This window comes from Mastigoproctus giganteus, chromosome 11 (assembly GCF_048544385.1).
Source record: "Mastigoproctus giganteus isolate SK-2022 chromosome 11, ASM4854438v1, whole genome shotgun sequence".
Taxonomy (NCBI): domain Eukaryota; kingdom Metazoa; phylum Arthropoda; class Arachnida; order Uropygi; family Thelyphonidae; genus Mastigoproctus; species Mastigoproctus giganteus.
In genome coordinates, this window is record NC_143585.1 from 83,850,992 (window position 1) to 83,867,073 (window position 16,082).

General features: G+C 34.8%; 1 protein-coding gene across 1 annotated transcript in view; it reads left to right on the forward strand.

Annotated features, from left to right (window-relative positions):
* The window catches only part of LOC150078203 (uncharacterized), an 82,368-nt gene that overhangs the window by 44,241 nt on the left and 22,045 nt on the right, over positions 1–16,082 (forward strand). The window contains exon 6 of the mRNA XM_090384489.1: positions 7,751–7,807. Within this exon, the coding sequence (XP_090240615.1) occupies positions 7,751–7,807 (57 nt within the window). The remainder of the gene's footprint in view (positions 1–7,750; positions 7,808–16,082) is intronic.

Genomic DNA, 16,082 nt, shown 5'->3' on the forward strand with positions numbered 1-16,082 from the left:
TTAGACCTAAATGAATGTCACATGAATTGATGAGACTAGCAGTAGAGAAATAAAATACATGGGATTATTATAAATTATCAGGGGGCACAAAAGCCTGCAGTAAGTATAAACTAGTCTGCAATACAGTTACTAAGGGGAGTCAGGAAAGCTAAGGAAGATTATGAGAAGTGTATCACCAAGAAAGCAGTGTATCACCAAGAAAGCATAAAAGAATTATTTGAATATGTTAGCACTAGTAGGAAATGGATGAACCATACTGGTCTTCTAGATATGAATGGCAAAACTACTGATGATCCTGTTTAGGCTGCTGGCAAACTCAATAAATATTTTGCACTACATTCACCTGCAAAGAAATTTTTAGGGATGCAAATACCAGAAGTATACCAAGTTATAAATGGGTGCTAAATGTTTTGTGATAACTGAGATGAAAGTGGAAGAGAGACAATTGAAGTTAAAAATAAATAAGGTACATAGGACTGATGGAATCTATCCACTTATATAAAAAGAAGCAGCAAGAGAAGTAGATGAACCATTGGCCACAATCATGATTACGAGAGCACCCTTGGATTCAGGAACTTCCCTATAGACTTCAGATATACAAATGTCTCTCCTATTCACAAGGAGAGAGGGGGCCAAAGGACAACATGAGTAATTACAGACCTATAAGCATGACTTCTGCTCCAGAAAATATAATAGAATCAGTGGTTAAATAAGTTATATAGCAATCACAGCTTGAATTTCTTAAGGAGAGATCATTTGATCAATCTCATTAGCAACCATGATGTAGTAACAAAGAAACAATGTGAAAAATAATAATTTTGATGCCACATCTGCTGTATTAATAGAGCAGTATGGCACTAGGAGGCAGTTTACTGCTGTAGATTGAGCAGCATGAGATGGAGAGGGGTTATTAATGGATACTACCCTAAGGTAATGTCATTAGTGGAGTTCCTCAGGATTTAGTACTGGATCACTTTTTATTTACAATAGCTATTAATGACATTGATGAAGGCAAGGCATATTGAGTGTATATTGACAAAGTTTGAAGATGATATAAAGGTTAGAGTAGTTCATGACAGGAATCAGATTATGCTAATGCAAAAGTCCAAGAGAAATTAGGCAGTTGGGTGGAGAAGAGGAAACTGAAGTTTTAACATTAATAAATGCAACACCTTGCATTTGGGATTACTATCTTACTACCTAGAATAAAATACCACCACCTTGAGTATTATACTATCTTGGGTGGTACCACACTCAAGGTGGTGCAAAACAAAAAAATGTCCTAGCAATAATTATGCAGTTGTGGGTTTCTGTCAATAATATACAAGAATTTTGAGAGCAGGAACAAAGAGATGATTATCCTGTTGTATAAGGCAATAGTTAGACTGCATCTTGAATACTCCATATGTCTAGAAACCTCATTTCAGGAAGTTTGTATATTTGTTGGAACGAATGCAAAGAAGAGTACCAAGATCAGTCGGGGGCACAAAAGCATTCTGCAAATTGCAGAATCTGAAAACTAGAAGAAGACCTTATTCAAGTGTTTGTGGCTTTAAATGGATTGAATAAACTAAATGTTGATGGCTTTCTTACTCTTTCCTGGGATGCATATCGGGGAACAAATTTAAATTGAAAAAGGAAGGCTGAAGTAGAGATGTTTGAAATTTTGCTTTCAGCCAGAAAATAACTGATTTTCAGAATAAGCTTTCATTTAGTGTTGTGGAAGGAGGTAGTTTGAATAAATTTAAGAACAGATTAAACAAATTATGGGGATGGGGAAATGATGTGGGTAATTTTTTTGGGGGGGGATGGGGGGATGTATTAGCATTAGCATTAGTAGAAGCATATGATGCAAGGAGGTAAGCTTAGCAGCATCAGCCAAAAAAAAAACCACTCCCATTTCACTCCTCCGTTCATTCGACTTACCTGTCCAACTGAGTCTTAAATTTATTTAGGCTATCAAGTTGCACAACAAAGGATGGAAGTCTGTTCCACCAACCAACTACCCGCTGGCTAAAGGCAAACCTCCGCACATCTATCCTATATCTGTCTTTCCTCAATTTGAATTTATGCCCTCTCAGGTGATCATTCTGAGCAAGAGAAAGAATCCCATCGGCATTGAGCATGCTAAAACCATTCAAGGCTTTATACACCTCTATCTGATCACCTCACCGGTGCCTAGTCTCCAGACACTGTAATTTGAAAAACTTAAGCCTTTCTTCGTAAGAGCACCCCTTTGTTCCATTCACTAATCTTGTTGCCTTTCTTTGTACTCGTTCCAGCAGTTCTACATCCTTCTTTAAATGAGGCCTCCAGACCTGTATACAGTACTCAATGTGCGGCCTGACCATTGCCTTATACAAGGGGATAATCACCTCCTTATCCCTGCTAGAAAAATACCTGTATATCATTGATAAGACACCATGAGCTACTCTTGCAGACCATCTGCATTGCTCAGAAAACTCCATATTTGCCTGCACAATTACCCGCAGGTCCTTTTCGTTCTCTAACACTGTCAGCGTAGTACCACAGAGTTGATACGTTAATCTGAGGTTACTGCTTCCCATATGTAGTACTTTACATTTGTCAATGTTAAACTTCATTTGCCACCTCTCAGCCCATCTGCTCAACTTTTCTAGATCCTGTTGCAGTGTACTGTCATTAGTATCCTTAACAACCCTGCCAATCTTTGTATCATTGGCAAACTTGGACATTAAGCTTGATATACCATCATCAATATCATTTATAAATACAGAAAACAACAATGGACCCAACACTGAACCCTGAGGGACTCCACTAATAACATTAGTCCACGATGAGCAGTGTCCATTGATTACCACTCTCTGTCTTCTCCCACTCAACCATTCCTTTATCCATAGCAGCAATTTGCCTCCAATGCCACACTGCTCCAATTTGTTCAGCAGTCTTCCATGTACAACAGTATCAAAAGGCTTTCTAAGATCCAAATACAGTAAACCCCCGCTATTCGTGGTCCCTAATTTAATATAAAATGAAACCTAAAAAAATGTGAATTTTAAAGGGCCGTGAATATTTTCCGCCATAAAAAAACATGGGCATGGCTAAAATTATCTTTCCCGGTCAAAACAGCGCTCAGGAGAGGGGTGACAAAATCACAAGCGTGGATGTTTCTCGCTAATCCTTGTTCAGTATGTGTTACGCGCTTGTCATGGAAGGTTTCGTCATTTGCTTTTAATTTATATGCTTATAAATTAAATAAATTTATCAATTTATAAATTGATATGCTTACAAAAGTGATAAATCTACCGTTTTGCAGTATAAAACAGACTTTTTCGAGCGTGTTAATGGAAGAAAGTGACTTGATTGTGGACAAGTTCTTTCTAACCCGTACAAAAATATGGCTACAAATAACAAGGGAAATGTGACAATATCAAAGAAGGTGATGACATTAGCGAATAAAATTTCTAATTGTGAAAGTGTCTCCTCAGTGGCAAAACATAAAATCAATGAGTCAACGGTACGATCAAACAAGAAATCGGAAGAAAAAATCCGCCGTAGTGTCCATGAAAACGCGCTAATTGCTTCAAAAATTTGCTCCGTAACTCGTGATGTTAAATTAGAAAAAATAGAAAAAGCTTTAAATCTGTGGATAGAAGACCAAACTCAAAATAAAATTCCATAAAGTTCACTCATAATTCGTGAAAAGGCAAAATTCCTTTATCAACACTTTAGCGAAACTGGTGATAGCACTGGCGGGATAAGTTTTTTTTTTGCTAGGAAAGGCGCTGGTTTGAAAGATTTGTTTGAAATTTCTAATAAATATTACATTTACATTTTTGTAAATTTAATGTAATTGTTTATTACATTAAACAATTTAATATTACAATGTTAAATTGTTTCTTATTTTCATTTCGATCATATGCTTGCATTTCACTATGTACATAGTCATATTATGAAAGTACATATAATACATACATAGATAAAATTTTAGACTAGTTTTTTCTTATATATTTCCTACTTTGGAACGGAACCTCTTTATTACTATGGGAGCTATAACTCAGTATTCGCGTTTTCGGTATTCGCAGCATTCCTCAGGAACGTAACCCCCGCGAATAGCGGGGGTTTACTGTATATGATATCAAAGTTATTCCCTGCATCCAGTTCCTTTGTGACCACATCATAGTATCCAATCAAATTGGTCAGGCAAGACTTTCCCTTTACAAAACCATGATGTGTCCAAGCTATAACTGAAGTCTTGTCTATATGATCCTGCAGTGCTTCTTTAACCAGTGCCTCCATTAATTTTCCTGGAACAGAAGTTAAACTCACAGGTCTATAATTACTTGTGTCACCCTTTGATCCTCCTTTGTGAATTGGGGTCACATTTGCACATCTGCAGTCCATGGGTACCTCCCCTGAGTCCAAGGAAGCTCTCATAATTTAACCCCGGGGGCTCACATCTGGTGAGTATGGGCTTGGCACACCCAGGGTCCTGAGCTGGATATCATCATTCTTCTCCTTCTTGGTGATTCCCTTCTACTTTTGACACACACACACACACACACACTCAGGGTAACTTGAATTTTTTTTTTCCTGGTGCAGCATAAGCCTCAGGCTTCCTTGCACCATATGGCTATTAATAATAATAATAATAATAATAATAATTATGGTTAAGGGTTTGCTTACTTCCTTTGCTGCCTCCTTTAATATAACTGGATAGATCCCATCCACCCCGGGTGCCTTTTTTTATGTTTATCTTCAACAATTTCTCCTCCACTTTCCTCTCGCTCACTGCTAGAGTTTAACTCACCTCTGGAATTTCCCTCCCCAAATAACTCCTCATGTGTGAATGTAGATGCAAAATACTCATTTAGTTTGTTAGCCACCTGACCAGGATCATCAACAGTTGAATCATCAATAGCCAGTGGACCAATCTGATTCATCCCTCTCCTTCTAGAGTTTACATAGGTAAAGAACTCTTTGTTGTTTTTCTTTGCATCCTTTGACAAAGATTTCTCATAATCTGCCTTTGCCTGCCTAATCTCCTTTGTGACTTGGTTACAGACCAGCTTATGCCTATCATGGGCTTCCATGTCACCCATTAATTTATATGTATCCCATGCATTTTTCTTCTCTGCCATATGTCTCATTAGTTCATCTGACATCCATTTAAGCCTAAAGCTTGAGTTTGATCAAAACCTCAATTTGAGATATTGATACCTAATTTGATACCTGAATTTGCGCAATACCTCAAATTCATCAAATTTATTTACTGAACTCCTAGCATTGGTGTATACGCAAGTATACATGCACCTGTTCCTATTCTTAGCTACCCTCTCACAACCCATGTGTTTACTTGTACCACAATGACTCCCAGCTGTCTCTGAAATACTCTGCATCTTGTTTTCCAGGCTGCTCATTCCAATAGAAGCAGTGCAAGAATCTCTTTCACCTCTGCCAGTGGCTACTGTTAATCTATTAGTCTTTGTATCCCCCCCCCCCCAAGCTAGCAGTTTTCTGATCCACCTAACACTGCCTCAATAGCATCAGCAAATATTCTTGCACCCTTTCTATTTAAGTGTATCCGATCCCTGTAGAAGCAGTCTCGCCTGTTAACAAGTACAGACCAGGCTGAAAAAAATTCTACCCCTTGAGCCTTGCACAATCTTTCCAGGGCTGAATTGATCGACAATTCGGCCCTGCTTGCTTCTTTGCTTCATTTTCCACTACAAATACTGCAACTTTATAAGACTTGCACTGGAGTTTCTTAGAGAAGTACCTTACAACAGTAGACTGAAGGATACCTGTCTTTAAGCTTGCATTAGTAGTTAACTTATTAAGAAGGCATAAGAATTTCTTGAAAATATGGTCAGTGGTTTTCTCAGAGGCTCCTAATCATTTTGTAGGTTTACATTCATCAGTTCTTCTCATCTCTTTAGCTCTTCAGCAAAGACATAGAAATCAAATTGAGAAAAACACTGTCAAAAATCATGATGAAATAGGTTGTTTCGTTGATTTTTGACAGTTTTTTTCTCAAACAGGGCTGTTTTAGAAAATAATGATACTTTGCATTATGTTAAGTATCTTGACTCTCTGGGGCACTATTATCCCTCTAGTGACAGTTGAAGAGATTAGTTTTACACTCACTTTAGAAGTAAGACCTTAAGAAATAAGACCTAAAATAAAATAAAAATAAACCAAAAATAGACTGACCATTACATCCCATCTCAACAGAGGACCACAAAGCCAATAATGGTCAGGGAATCGCTGCATTTTGATCACTAGACAAATCGCTGCAAATGCGAGTCAATTGAAAGATCAGTCTGCCAACTGATCCCCAGATCGAACCGCCAATGCAAAAGACTTGAATAGCGGTGGTCCTGATGCAACGAAAATTAAAAATAGTACAGATACAAGCATTCCAATGCAAAGCCACACCACTGACAAAAAGTAATCTTAACCAGATTATATAGATGAATATATCAGTCTATTTTTGGTTTATTTTTGTTTTATTTTATTGTAGTTGGGTTACATCTTTGTTGGTGATATTTTGCATAAATTTGGACTTGGTGCCCGTCAGAGGGGGCACTGTTAAATTTCTATTTAATTGGCATTCAAAATTTAATTGATTATTATCTTTGCATTTAGATGTTCTAAATTATCTTGGAGAGTTTCTGCTGCAATATTTTTACTTTTGCTACCCTTCTCTTCCCTCCCTGTTGGTTTGATCGTTATGTTTAATTTTGACTATTTTCTCTCATCTCTTCTGTCTTGCCATGCTGCTGGCATTATTTTTATTTTTTAATCCTCATTCTAATTTATTTATATATATGAATTTATGTGTGAGTTTATTTATGAACAAAATTTATGAGTAAATTTATGAACAAAATATGAATTTAAGTGTGAGTGCTAGGCTTTGTCCTATTATAGTTTTTCACTGCATAAGGACCATCATTAATCAAATCTACTGCAAACACAGATCAATCAGTGTACTGATTTGCATATGCATTGATTTGTCTAATGTTTGAAAATCAGTGATTTCCTGACCATTATTGGCCTTATGGTCCTCTGTCGTGATGGGGCATAATTATCCATCTATTTTAATTTATTTATAATTTTGTTGTTCTATATTGTAGTTAGTTTACACTTTCTAATCTTAGTGATATTTCAAGAATTTGGGCCTGGTGCTAGTCAGAGGTGGCACTAAATTTAATCTAATTGGCTTTTCTAAAACATTTTTTCGTTATTTGATATTGTATTTTCAGCTCTTTCCAAATTAATTTTGAAACGTTTTCTTCTGCAATACTGCAATGGTTTTATAACAGTTGGTTCATTTTCATTCTACTGGTTTATGTATATAAATCACTAAAAATGAGCAATTTATTGTGATATTAATATATTACTGAAGAATGATAAAGTGAATAAAAAATCTGTTTATTATTTTTAGTTGGATGTGGTTATAGATAATACAGGCAGAGGTCTATTATGGACTTATATATATAAAGCAACCATTTTTGAAAGGTCAGATGTCTTTCAAAAATGAAATAAATAAACATCAACATCATTGAATAATTCACCAATAAATTAGTAATTACATAAAATATGTATTAATGAATTATCTAAAATATGAATTAATGAATTATCTAAAAATATCAATTTATCAATGAGTACATCATTATATAAATCACTAAAAATGAGCAATTTATTCTATGATATTAATATATTACTGAAGAATGATAAAGTGAATAAAAAATCTGTTTACTATTTTTAGTTGGATGTGGTTATAGATAATACAGGCAGAGGCCTATTATGGACTTCTCTCCATTCTGTAAGTAAATTATTGGTTATAAACTTTTCAGATTATATTTTTTATTATTATTATTATTATGACAAAACTGTTATAGGTAAAAGATACTTATTCTCCTATTAGCACACTAAATTAAGAACATGGTATTTTTGCCATAAATTAGTATTTTTCCATAATTTGCTATGAATTATGGAAAAATGCTGTTTCAGTTGCTGTTATAAAATAGCTTGTACTATCAAAATTAAAATCAGGATTGTTCAGAGTCCTTGATGGTCCATGGGAAAATATCACATATCCTTATGTTACTTATAAACTATTTCCTACTATTAAGGAGAGTGTAGGGAAGATTTCTCAAAGGCTTTTATCCCACACACAATACCATAAATTATTCAAAATATAAAATAACATAATAAAGAAAACTAGTATAATACAAATAACTATAAAACAATTGTTTCATGTTGTGCTACAGTTTTATTTATTATATGTCTTTTGTTTTTTAAGTAATCTATGTTTTTGTTAGAAAATTCAATTATAGTACATTCTGTGATAAACAGAATGTAATATAATTGTTTTGTTCTAGCAATCAGTAAGATAGTTTATCAAATTGATAAACCATCTTATTTTTCGTTTTGCAGTTGCTGAATAAGCAGAGGAGAAAACACCCACAAAACATATGATCTACAGACTCTCAAAATCTACTCAAGATGAAAACTTTTATACAGGCATAGTGCTTTCATTTCAGTTATTTAGCTTAAATACAACATGTGCAAACATTATAATAGAATTCTACTCATTTACACAAATAGTCACTATATTTGCATATTTTAAGCTGGATAGTTTATTACATGTTATGGTAAGATCCCTCAAAATGACCTCCTAATAACTCTCCAGTGAAAACTGAATTGGAAGTGATACTCAGTCACTAATGAGTGACTCAAATGAACTAATGAGACTCGTGGCAGAGAAGAAAAATGCATGGGATGCATATAAATTATAAAGCGACTCAGAAGCCTATCAGATATAAGCTAGTCTGTAATCAGGTCACAAAGGAGGCTATGCAGGCGAAGGCAGATTACGAGAAATCTTTGGCAAAAGATGCTAAGAAAAACAGGAACGATTTCTTTACTTATATAAACGCTAAAAAGAAGGGGATGAATCTGATTGGTCCACTTGATATCGATGGTTCGACTGCTGATGATCCTGCTCAGATAGCAAACAAACTGAATGAGTATTTTGCATCTACATTCACACATGAGGAGTTATTAAGGTTTGAAAATGGCAGAAGGTTATCAAATTGTAGCAGGGTGCTTAATGATTTTGTAATAACTGAGAGCGAAGTGGAGGAGAAATTGTTGAAGTTAAACATAAGAAAGGCACCTGGGGTGAATGGGATCTATCCAGTTATATTAAAGGAGGCAGCAAAGCAACTAAGCAAACCCTTAGCCATAATTATGAGAGCATCCTTGGACTCAGGGGAGGTCCCTACAGACTGGAGATGTGCAAATGTATCCCCAATTCACAAAGTGGGATCGAAGGGTGACACGAGTAATTACAGACCAGTTAGTTTAGCTTCTGTTCCCGGGTAAAAATAATGGAGTCACTGGTTAAAGATGCATTGCAGGATCATCTAGATAAGACTGCAGCAATAATTCAGGCACAGCATGGGTTTGTTAAGGGAAAGTCTTGTCTGACAAATTTGATAGGATATTATGGTGTGGTTACAAAGGAACTGGATGCAAAAAATAATTTTAATATCATATATTTGGATTTCAGGAAAGCTTTTGACACTGTTGCACATGGAAGACTATTGTACAAATTGGAGCAGAATGGTATTAAGGGTAAGTTGCTACAATGGATAAAAGGATGCTTGAGTGGGAGAAGACAGAGGGTGGTAATTAATGGGTGCTGCTCTTCATGGACTAATGTTATTAATGGAGTCCCACAGGATTCTGTGTTGGGTCCTCTGTTGTTTTGTATATTTATCAATGATATTGATGAAGGTATATCAGGCTTAGTGTTGAAGTTTGCAGATGATACAAAGGTTGGCAGGGTTGTTAATGACAGTAATGGCAGTGTGCTACTGCAACAGGATCTAGATAATTTGGGCAGATGTGCTAAGAAGTGGCAACTGAAGTTTAACCTTGACAAATGCAAAGTAATGCATATGGGTAGAAGTAACCCCAGAGAAACGTACTAACTGTGTGGTACTACACTTAAGGTGGTAAAAAATGAAAAAGACCTGGAGTAATTGCGCAGTCAGATATGAAGTTTTCTGAGCAATGCAGACAGGCTGCCAGGGCAGGTCATGGGGTTTTGTCAATGATATATAGGAATTTTGCTAGCAGGGAAAAGGAGGTGATTGTCCCTCTGTATAAGGCAATGGTCAGGCCACGTCTTGAGTACTGCATACAGGTCTGGAGGTCTCATTTTAGGAAGGATGTAGATTTGCTTGACCATGTACAGAGAAGGGCAACAAGATTGGTGAGGGGAATGAAGGGATCCTCTTACCAAGAGAGGCTTAAGTTCTGCAAATTGTAGTGGCTGGAGACTAGGCACCTGTGCGGTGATCTGATTGAGGTGTATAAGGCCTTAAATGGGTTGAACATGCTGAATTCTGATGGAATCCTTCCACTTGTTCAGATTACGAACCTAAGGGAGCATAAATTCAAATTAAGAAAAGACAGATGTAGAATAGATGTGCGGAAATTTTCCTTTAGCCAGCGAGTCGTTAATTGCTGGAACAAACTTCCATCTGTCGTTGTGGAAGTTGATAAGTTAAATAAATTTAAGGAGGAACTGGACAGGAATTTTAGGGAATGGTGTGGATTTTTTTTTTTTTTTGGCTGATGCTGCATAAGCTCATACACTTGCTTTCTTGCATCACATGCTACTACTACTACTGTCATTTTTGGGAGAAGCAACAAATCACAGAGCCCTTCAAATACACTGATTAGTCTCTTCTCCCATTTCCATATAAACTATTACTTCACTTATTCATCCTTTTAGCAAAACATCCAAAAATATTACTGTCTGGGGTTTGGGACTATAACATCTAAACTAAAAAAAATAAATAATAAATAAATAAGAACAAAAATAATGGTTCTTGCATCATTTTCTTATAATGGCCTATTAACCCTTCCATCAAAATAGAATCTGAAACAATGTATTGGGCCCAGAAAATTGTCAATTGGCCTACTACCTACAAACGGCAAACAAATTAAGTAATAAGGGTAAATTTATTAATACAGAAACTGAAAATTATTTTAAAAAATCAGTTATCTCTATAATAATCATTACAGTTAGTTCCTCCTTTGCGTTTCCCTTTCATCATCTCCATTTGTTGATTGTTGATGATTATCATCAGCTAATTCTAAGTGGAAAGTATCTAAGGAATTAATCAAAAAGGTTACTGAACGTTTCTTAACAACTAAGAAATTGTTACTGTTGTTTGGTTTTTAGGAGCATTAGCAACTAAGACCATATTGCTCCGGGATATGCGGTGGTCATTCCCTGACCTTTCCGCATCCTCCGTATTTGACAGGCTCGAACCCCGGTCTAATCAAGAAGCGTGTGCTACGCACTGCTACTGCTCCTTCCCACCTGGCTATGGAGGCACCCCAACTAAGAAATACTCTTCAAGGTATAGGACTAAATGGATGTCCGATGAACTAATGAGACTCATGGCTGAGAAGAAAAATGCACAGGATGCATATAAATTATCAGGCGAAACAGAAACCTGTGATAGATATAAGCTAATCTGTAATCAAGTCACAAAGTAGGTACACACTAGGAGGAAGGGGATGAATCAAATTGGTCCATTTGATAACGTTGGTTCGACTGTTGATGATCCTACCTACTCAGGTTGATGATAAAACTAAATGAGTATTTTGCATCTACATTCACATATGAGGAATTCTTTAGGGAAGTGGATGCCAGAAGTTTATCAAACTCTAATGGAGAACTGAATTATTTTGTAATAACAGAGGAAAGTGGAAGAGAAATGGAAGTTAAACATAAAAAAAGTCACCTGGGGTGAATATAATCTATCCAGTTATATTAAAGGAGACAGTGAAGGAAGTAAGCAAACCCTCAGCCATAATTATGAGAGCATCCTTGGATTCAGGGGAGGTCTCGGTGGACTGGAGATGTGTGAATGTATTCCAAATTCACAAAGAGGGATCAAAGGGTGACATGAATAATTACAGACCAGTTAGTTTAACTTCTGTTCTGGGGAAAATAATGGAGTCTCTGGTTAAAGAAACAATGCAGGATCATCTAGACAAGGCTTCAGTTATACTTTTGACACAGCATGGGTTTGTTAAGGGTAAATTTGTCTGACCAATCTGATTGGACACTATGATATGATCACAAAGGAACTAGATGCAAAAAATAACTTTGATATAATATAGTTGGATTTCAGGAAAGCTTTTGATACTGTCGCACATAAAAGACTACTGTTACAGGCAAGTTGCTGCTATGGATAAAGGAATGGCTGAGTGAGAGAAGACAGAGAATCATAACTAATGCCCAACACCAAACCCTGGGGGTTTGGTGTTGGGCCCATTGTTGTTTTCTATATTTATCAATGATACTGATGAAGGCATATCAGGCTTAATGTCCACGTTTGCAGATGATACAAGGGTTGTCAGTGACAGTAATGATGGTATGCTACTGCAACAGGATATAGAAAAGTTAGCCAGTGGGTTGAGAAATGGCAATTGAAATTTAACATTGACAAATGCAAAATACTGCATATGGGTAGCAGTAACCCTAGAGTAGTGTACCAACTGTTTGGTACTACACTCAGGGTATAGAAAATGAAAAAAACCTTGGGGTAATTGTGCAGTCAGATATGAAGTTCTCTGAGCAGTGCAGACAGGCTGTCAGGGCAGCTCATTGAGTTTTGTTAATGACATACAGGAATTTTGCTAGCAGGAATAAGGTGCTTATCCCATTGTATAAGGCAATAGTCAGGCTTAGGGTTGCCAGATTTCTATGGCTGGATTAATGGACACTCAAAAATAATTAATGCTACCACTCTCCAACTCTCACTCCACTCCCTTCCCTTCCACCCCAAAAAAGGAAAATTGAATGATTTTTTGAGATTTTGGTTTAAAAATTATAGTTTTCATATTGACTATAAATATTTGCAAATTTTAGTTTAATTTAGAATTTAAAATACTTAATGGTAAAACCATGGCTTTCTATGTGTACGGCTATGGATTGATATTTAAGGATAATGAACGATATAAAAACCATTATAACGTAAGGTCACTCATCGGTGAAGACAGGATATTGGAGCTGGAAAAGGAATTAGAAAATGTGAATTGGAATATCATCGGTTTGGCTGAAACAAGAAGAAATACATGCCAATTGCTCACATTTCTTTATATGTCTAAGTTCCTCGGGTAAATTCCATTATTCAATACTTTGAGTGTCATAAATGAGTACGTTGACATATTTTAAAGTTCACCTAAAGAATCCTTCATAATGACTTGAAGCCACTAGTTTTCAAAGCATTTTTTCTAGATGTGACACAACACAGTATCTTTACTAGACTACTGCTTCATTTTTGATGTGCAGCCTTGCCTAGTTTTGTTAGTGGCAGTAATCTGCAGAAAATGTCTAGTTGCCACTTCATGGTATCATTCTAAATGAACAGCAAAAATAATATTGATACAGGTATAGTTGCTAAATTGCTATTTGCTGGAATCCGCCTCCTTTGAATCTAACTGGAATTTTTAATATAGTATACACTGAGAGAGAGAGAGAGAGAGAGAGAGAGAGAGAGAGAGAGAGAGAGAGCAATAAGTGATACTGCTTGAAAGTATGGTATCATTTAGTAGTTCTCAGAGCTGTCCAGGACAAACCTTGCTTGTATTTACTAATCACCACCCACTTCAGAGCTTGATATAAACATTATCATATCTTCTGTCAAATTTTCTTCATGGAATTTCTCCACTAGACTTGTTTTTGACATTGCATTGCATTATATATTTTGATGAAAGATGTTGTTTGCTCTTTTCTTCTTCACATGTTTAACATAAAAAAAAAAAAAAAACTTTGTTTAGAACACATTACTGTAGATACCAATTTTCAGGAGTTAGATTAATTTAGAAATATTCAAGAATTAGTACAGTAGAACGTCAGTTATTATCTGGAAGTCAGTTATCCAAAATAATTTGAAGGGCTGTTTTTTTTTTTTTTTTTTTTCTTTTTTTCTTTATTAATGGTAGTATTTGACACAAATGTTTATCATGCTACGAGAGTATTTCTATCTGCTTTTTTTTACATTGTATATCTGGTGAAATGTTGCATTAGGACTGATGGGTTTTCTCGGAAACCATTAGTGATAGAGTTTAGTCATTTGCTTAAGTGAATCAAATTTTCCATGACATATTTTGTTCTCTTCATTTCATATTATGTTTAGTTTAGCTCCGGATTTGGTAAGAATAATATCGACCTCAAACTGTGTGATTTATTATTTTTTTATTTATTTATTTTTTTTTACAGTAAAATGTCAACGAAAAGAAACAGTACTGAAATGGGCAAAAAACCAGGAAGAATGTGATATAATGCTGAATACGGTGCTGTTTCTTGTAAACTCCTCTGACCGTTTGGTCATCCTGGAGTTTAAACAGAAAATTTATTTATTATAATCAAATTGATATTATTAAGGAACTTGAGAGATTTAGCAGCAAAAAAATAGGTCACAACAAACAAAACAAAAAATGATCATACATTATTTTTAAAAATTACTTTAAATTTTTTTCACATAAAGTTTACAGTAAAATACCTATCTGAATATACAGATAGGTATTTTACTGTAATAAAATATATAATATATAAAAATTCACACATGTAAATGTGTGAATTTTTATATATAAGTTATTATTATTATTTTTAATTAAATAAATTCATTTTTTCATGCTATTTAGAGTCTTTTTCTTTTACCTTAATACATTATAACAGAATTTATTTCATTTTACCTTACGTTCAATTATCCAGAAAAGTTTGCTATCCGGAAGAGGTTGACATTAATTATTCAGAATAACTGATGCTCTACCGTAATATCTTTTTCCAAAAGGAAAAAAGGAGAAAATAACCAACAGGAAATGAACTTATAAAAATATACCAACCAAAATTACTGTATATTCTGGTGTATAAATCAACCTTTGAAGCAACAAAAACAATTAAATTTTAAAGTCAACTTATATGTCAGGTATGAAATCATAAGCTTGAGTTAAAGGCCTATGCTTAATATTAAAAAGATATGAATTAGTACCAATATATTTATGATTTATTAAATAATTTCTTACACAAATATGCATTGTTGGTCACCTTTTAAAACGCAAAAATTTGTTTATCTTCTTCATCAAATCATGAAATTCGTCAATTTTAAGATTTCAGTTTTACTTTGATTTCTCAAAACTTTCAAAATTGTAACTTTCTGAAACAAATGTGTTTCCACGTTAAGGTACTGTTTATAGAGAAACAAATTTGCAATAGAGTACTAAACAAGCAAGAAGGCAAGGCTCAGCTACATGATTAAAGCCTCCCATGTAGACATAGAGTATCAATAAGGGTGATATGTTATCAACCATGCCTGTAGGGTTTGGTTTTATGACCTTTAACATAAGGGAGAACTATGAACTATATATAAGCTTACTACTTTCTTCATAGTTTATTGTGCAGTGTAATAAAATTTTACAATATAAACTTTTAAAAGAAAGAGCAGTAATAGTTTGATTAAGGAACACACAGTGGGCTTAATGCAGATTAATACACCACGCAAAATATGACTGTAAAGGGGGGGGGGATCAACTTATATAGCAAATAAAAAAAAAAAAAAAAACTGGAATATACAATTCCTTCCACAGAGGATTATAAGCCAAATTGTTCAACGTATGATAGAAAATAACAATAACACATAAAACAGCATTCATATTAACTGATATCAATAAATTAAATCAGGGTTTCAGAATTAATTGGCTTTATACCAGTTTAATTTAAAAATAAATTTTAAAAAAGCTTGAATCTCACTATATTTAATGTTTAGTGTCAGCTCATGGCTGGGTTGCAGGTTTGAAAAATCAACAGTCTAATTTGTTTTAGTATTAGCCATATACTGTAAGAGGCCACAGGCTTTTTTTTTTTTGGCACTAGGAAAAAAAAAATAAAATAAATAACTAAATAAAAATTAATGATAAAGCAAAAAATAAATATTTTTTACTTTATCATTACTCAACTGCCCACCAAGAAACTTATTCCAGTAACCGACTTAGTGGAATAAGTA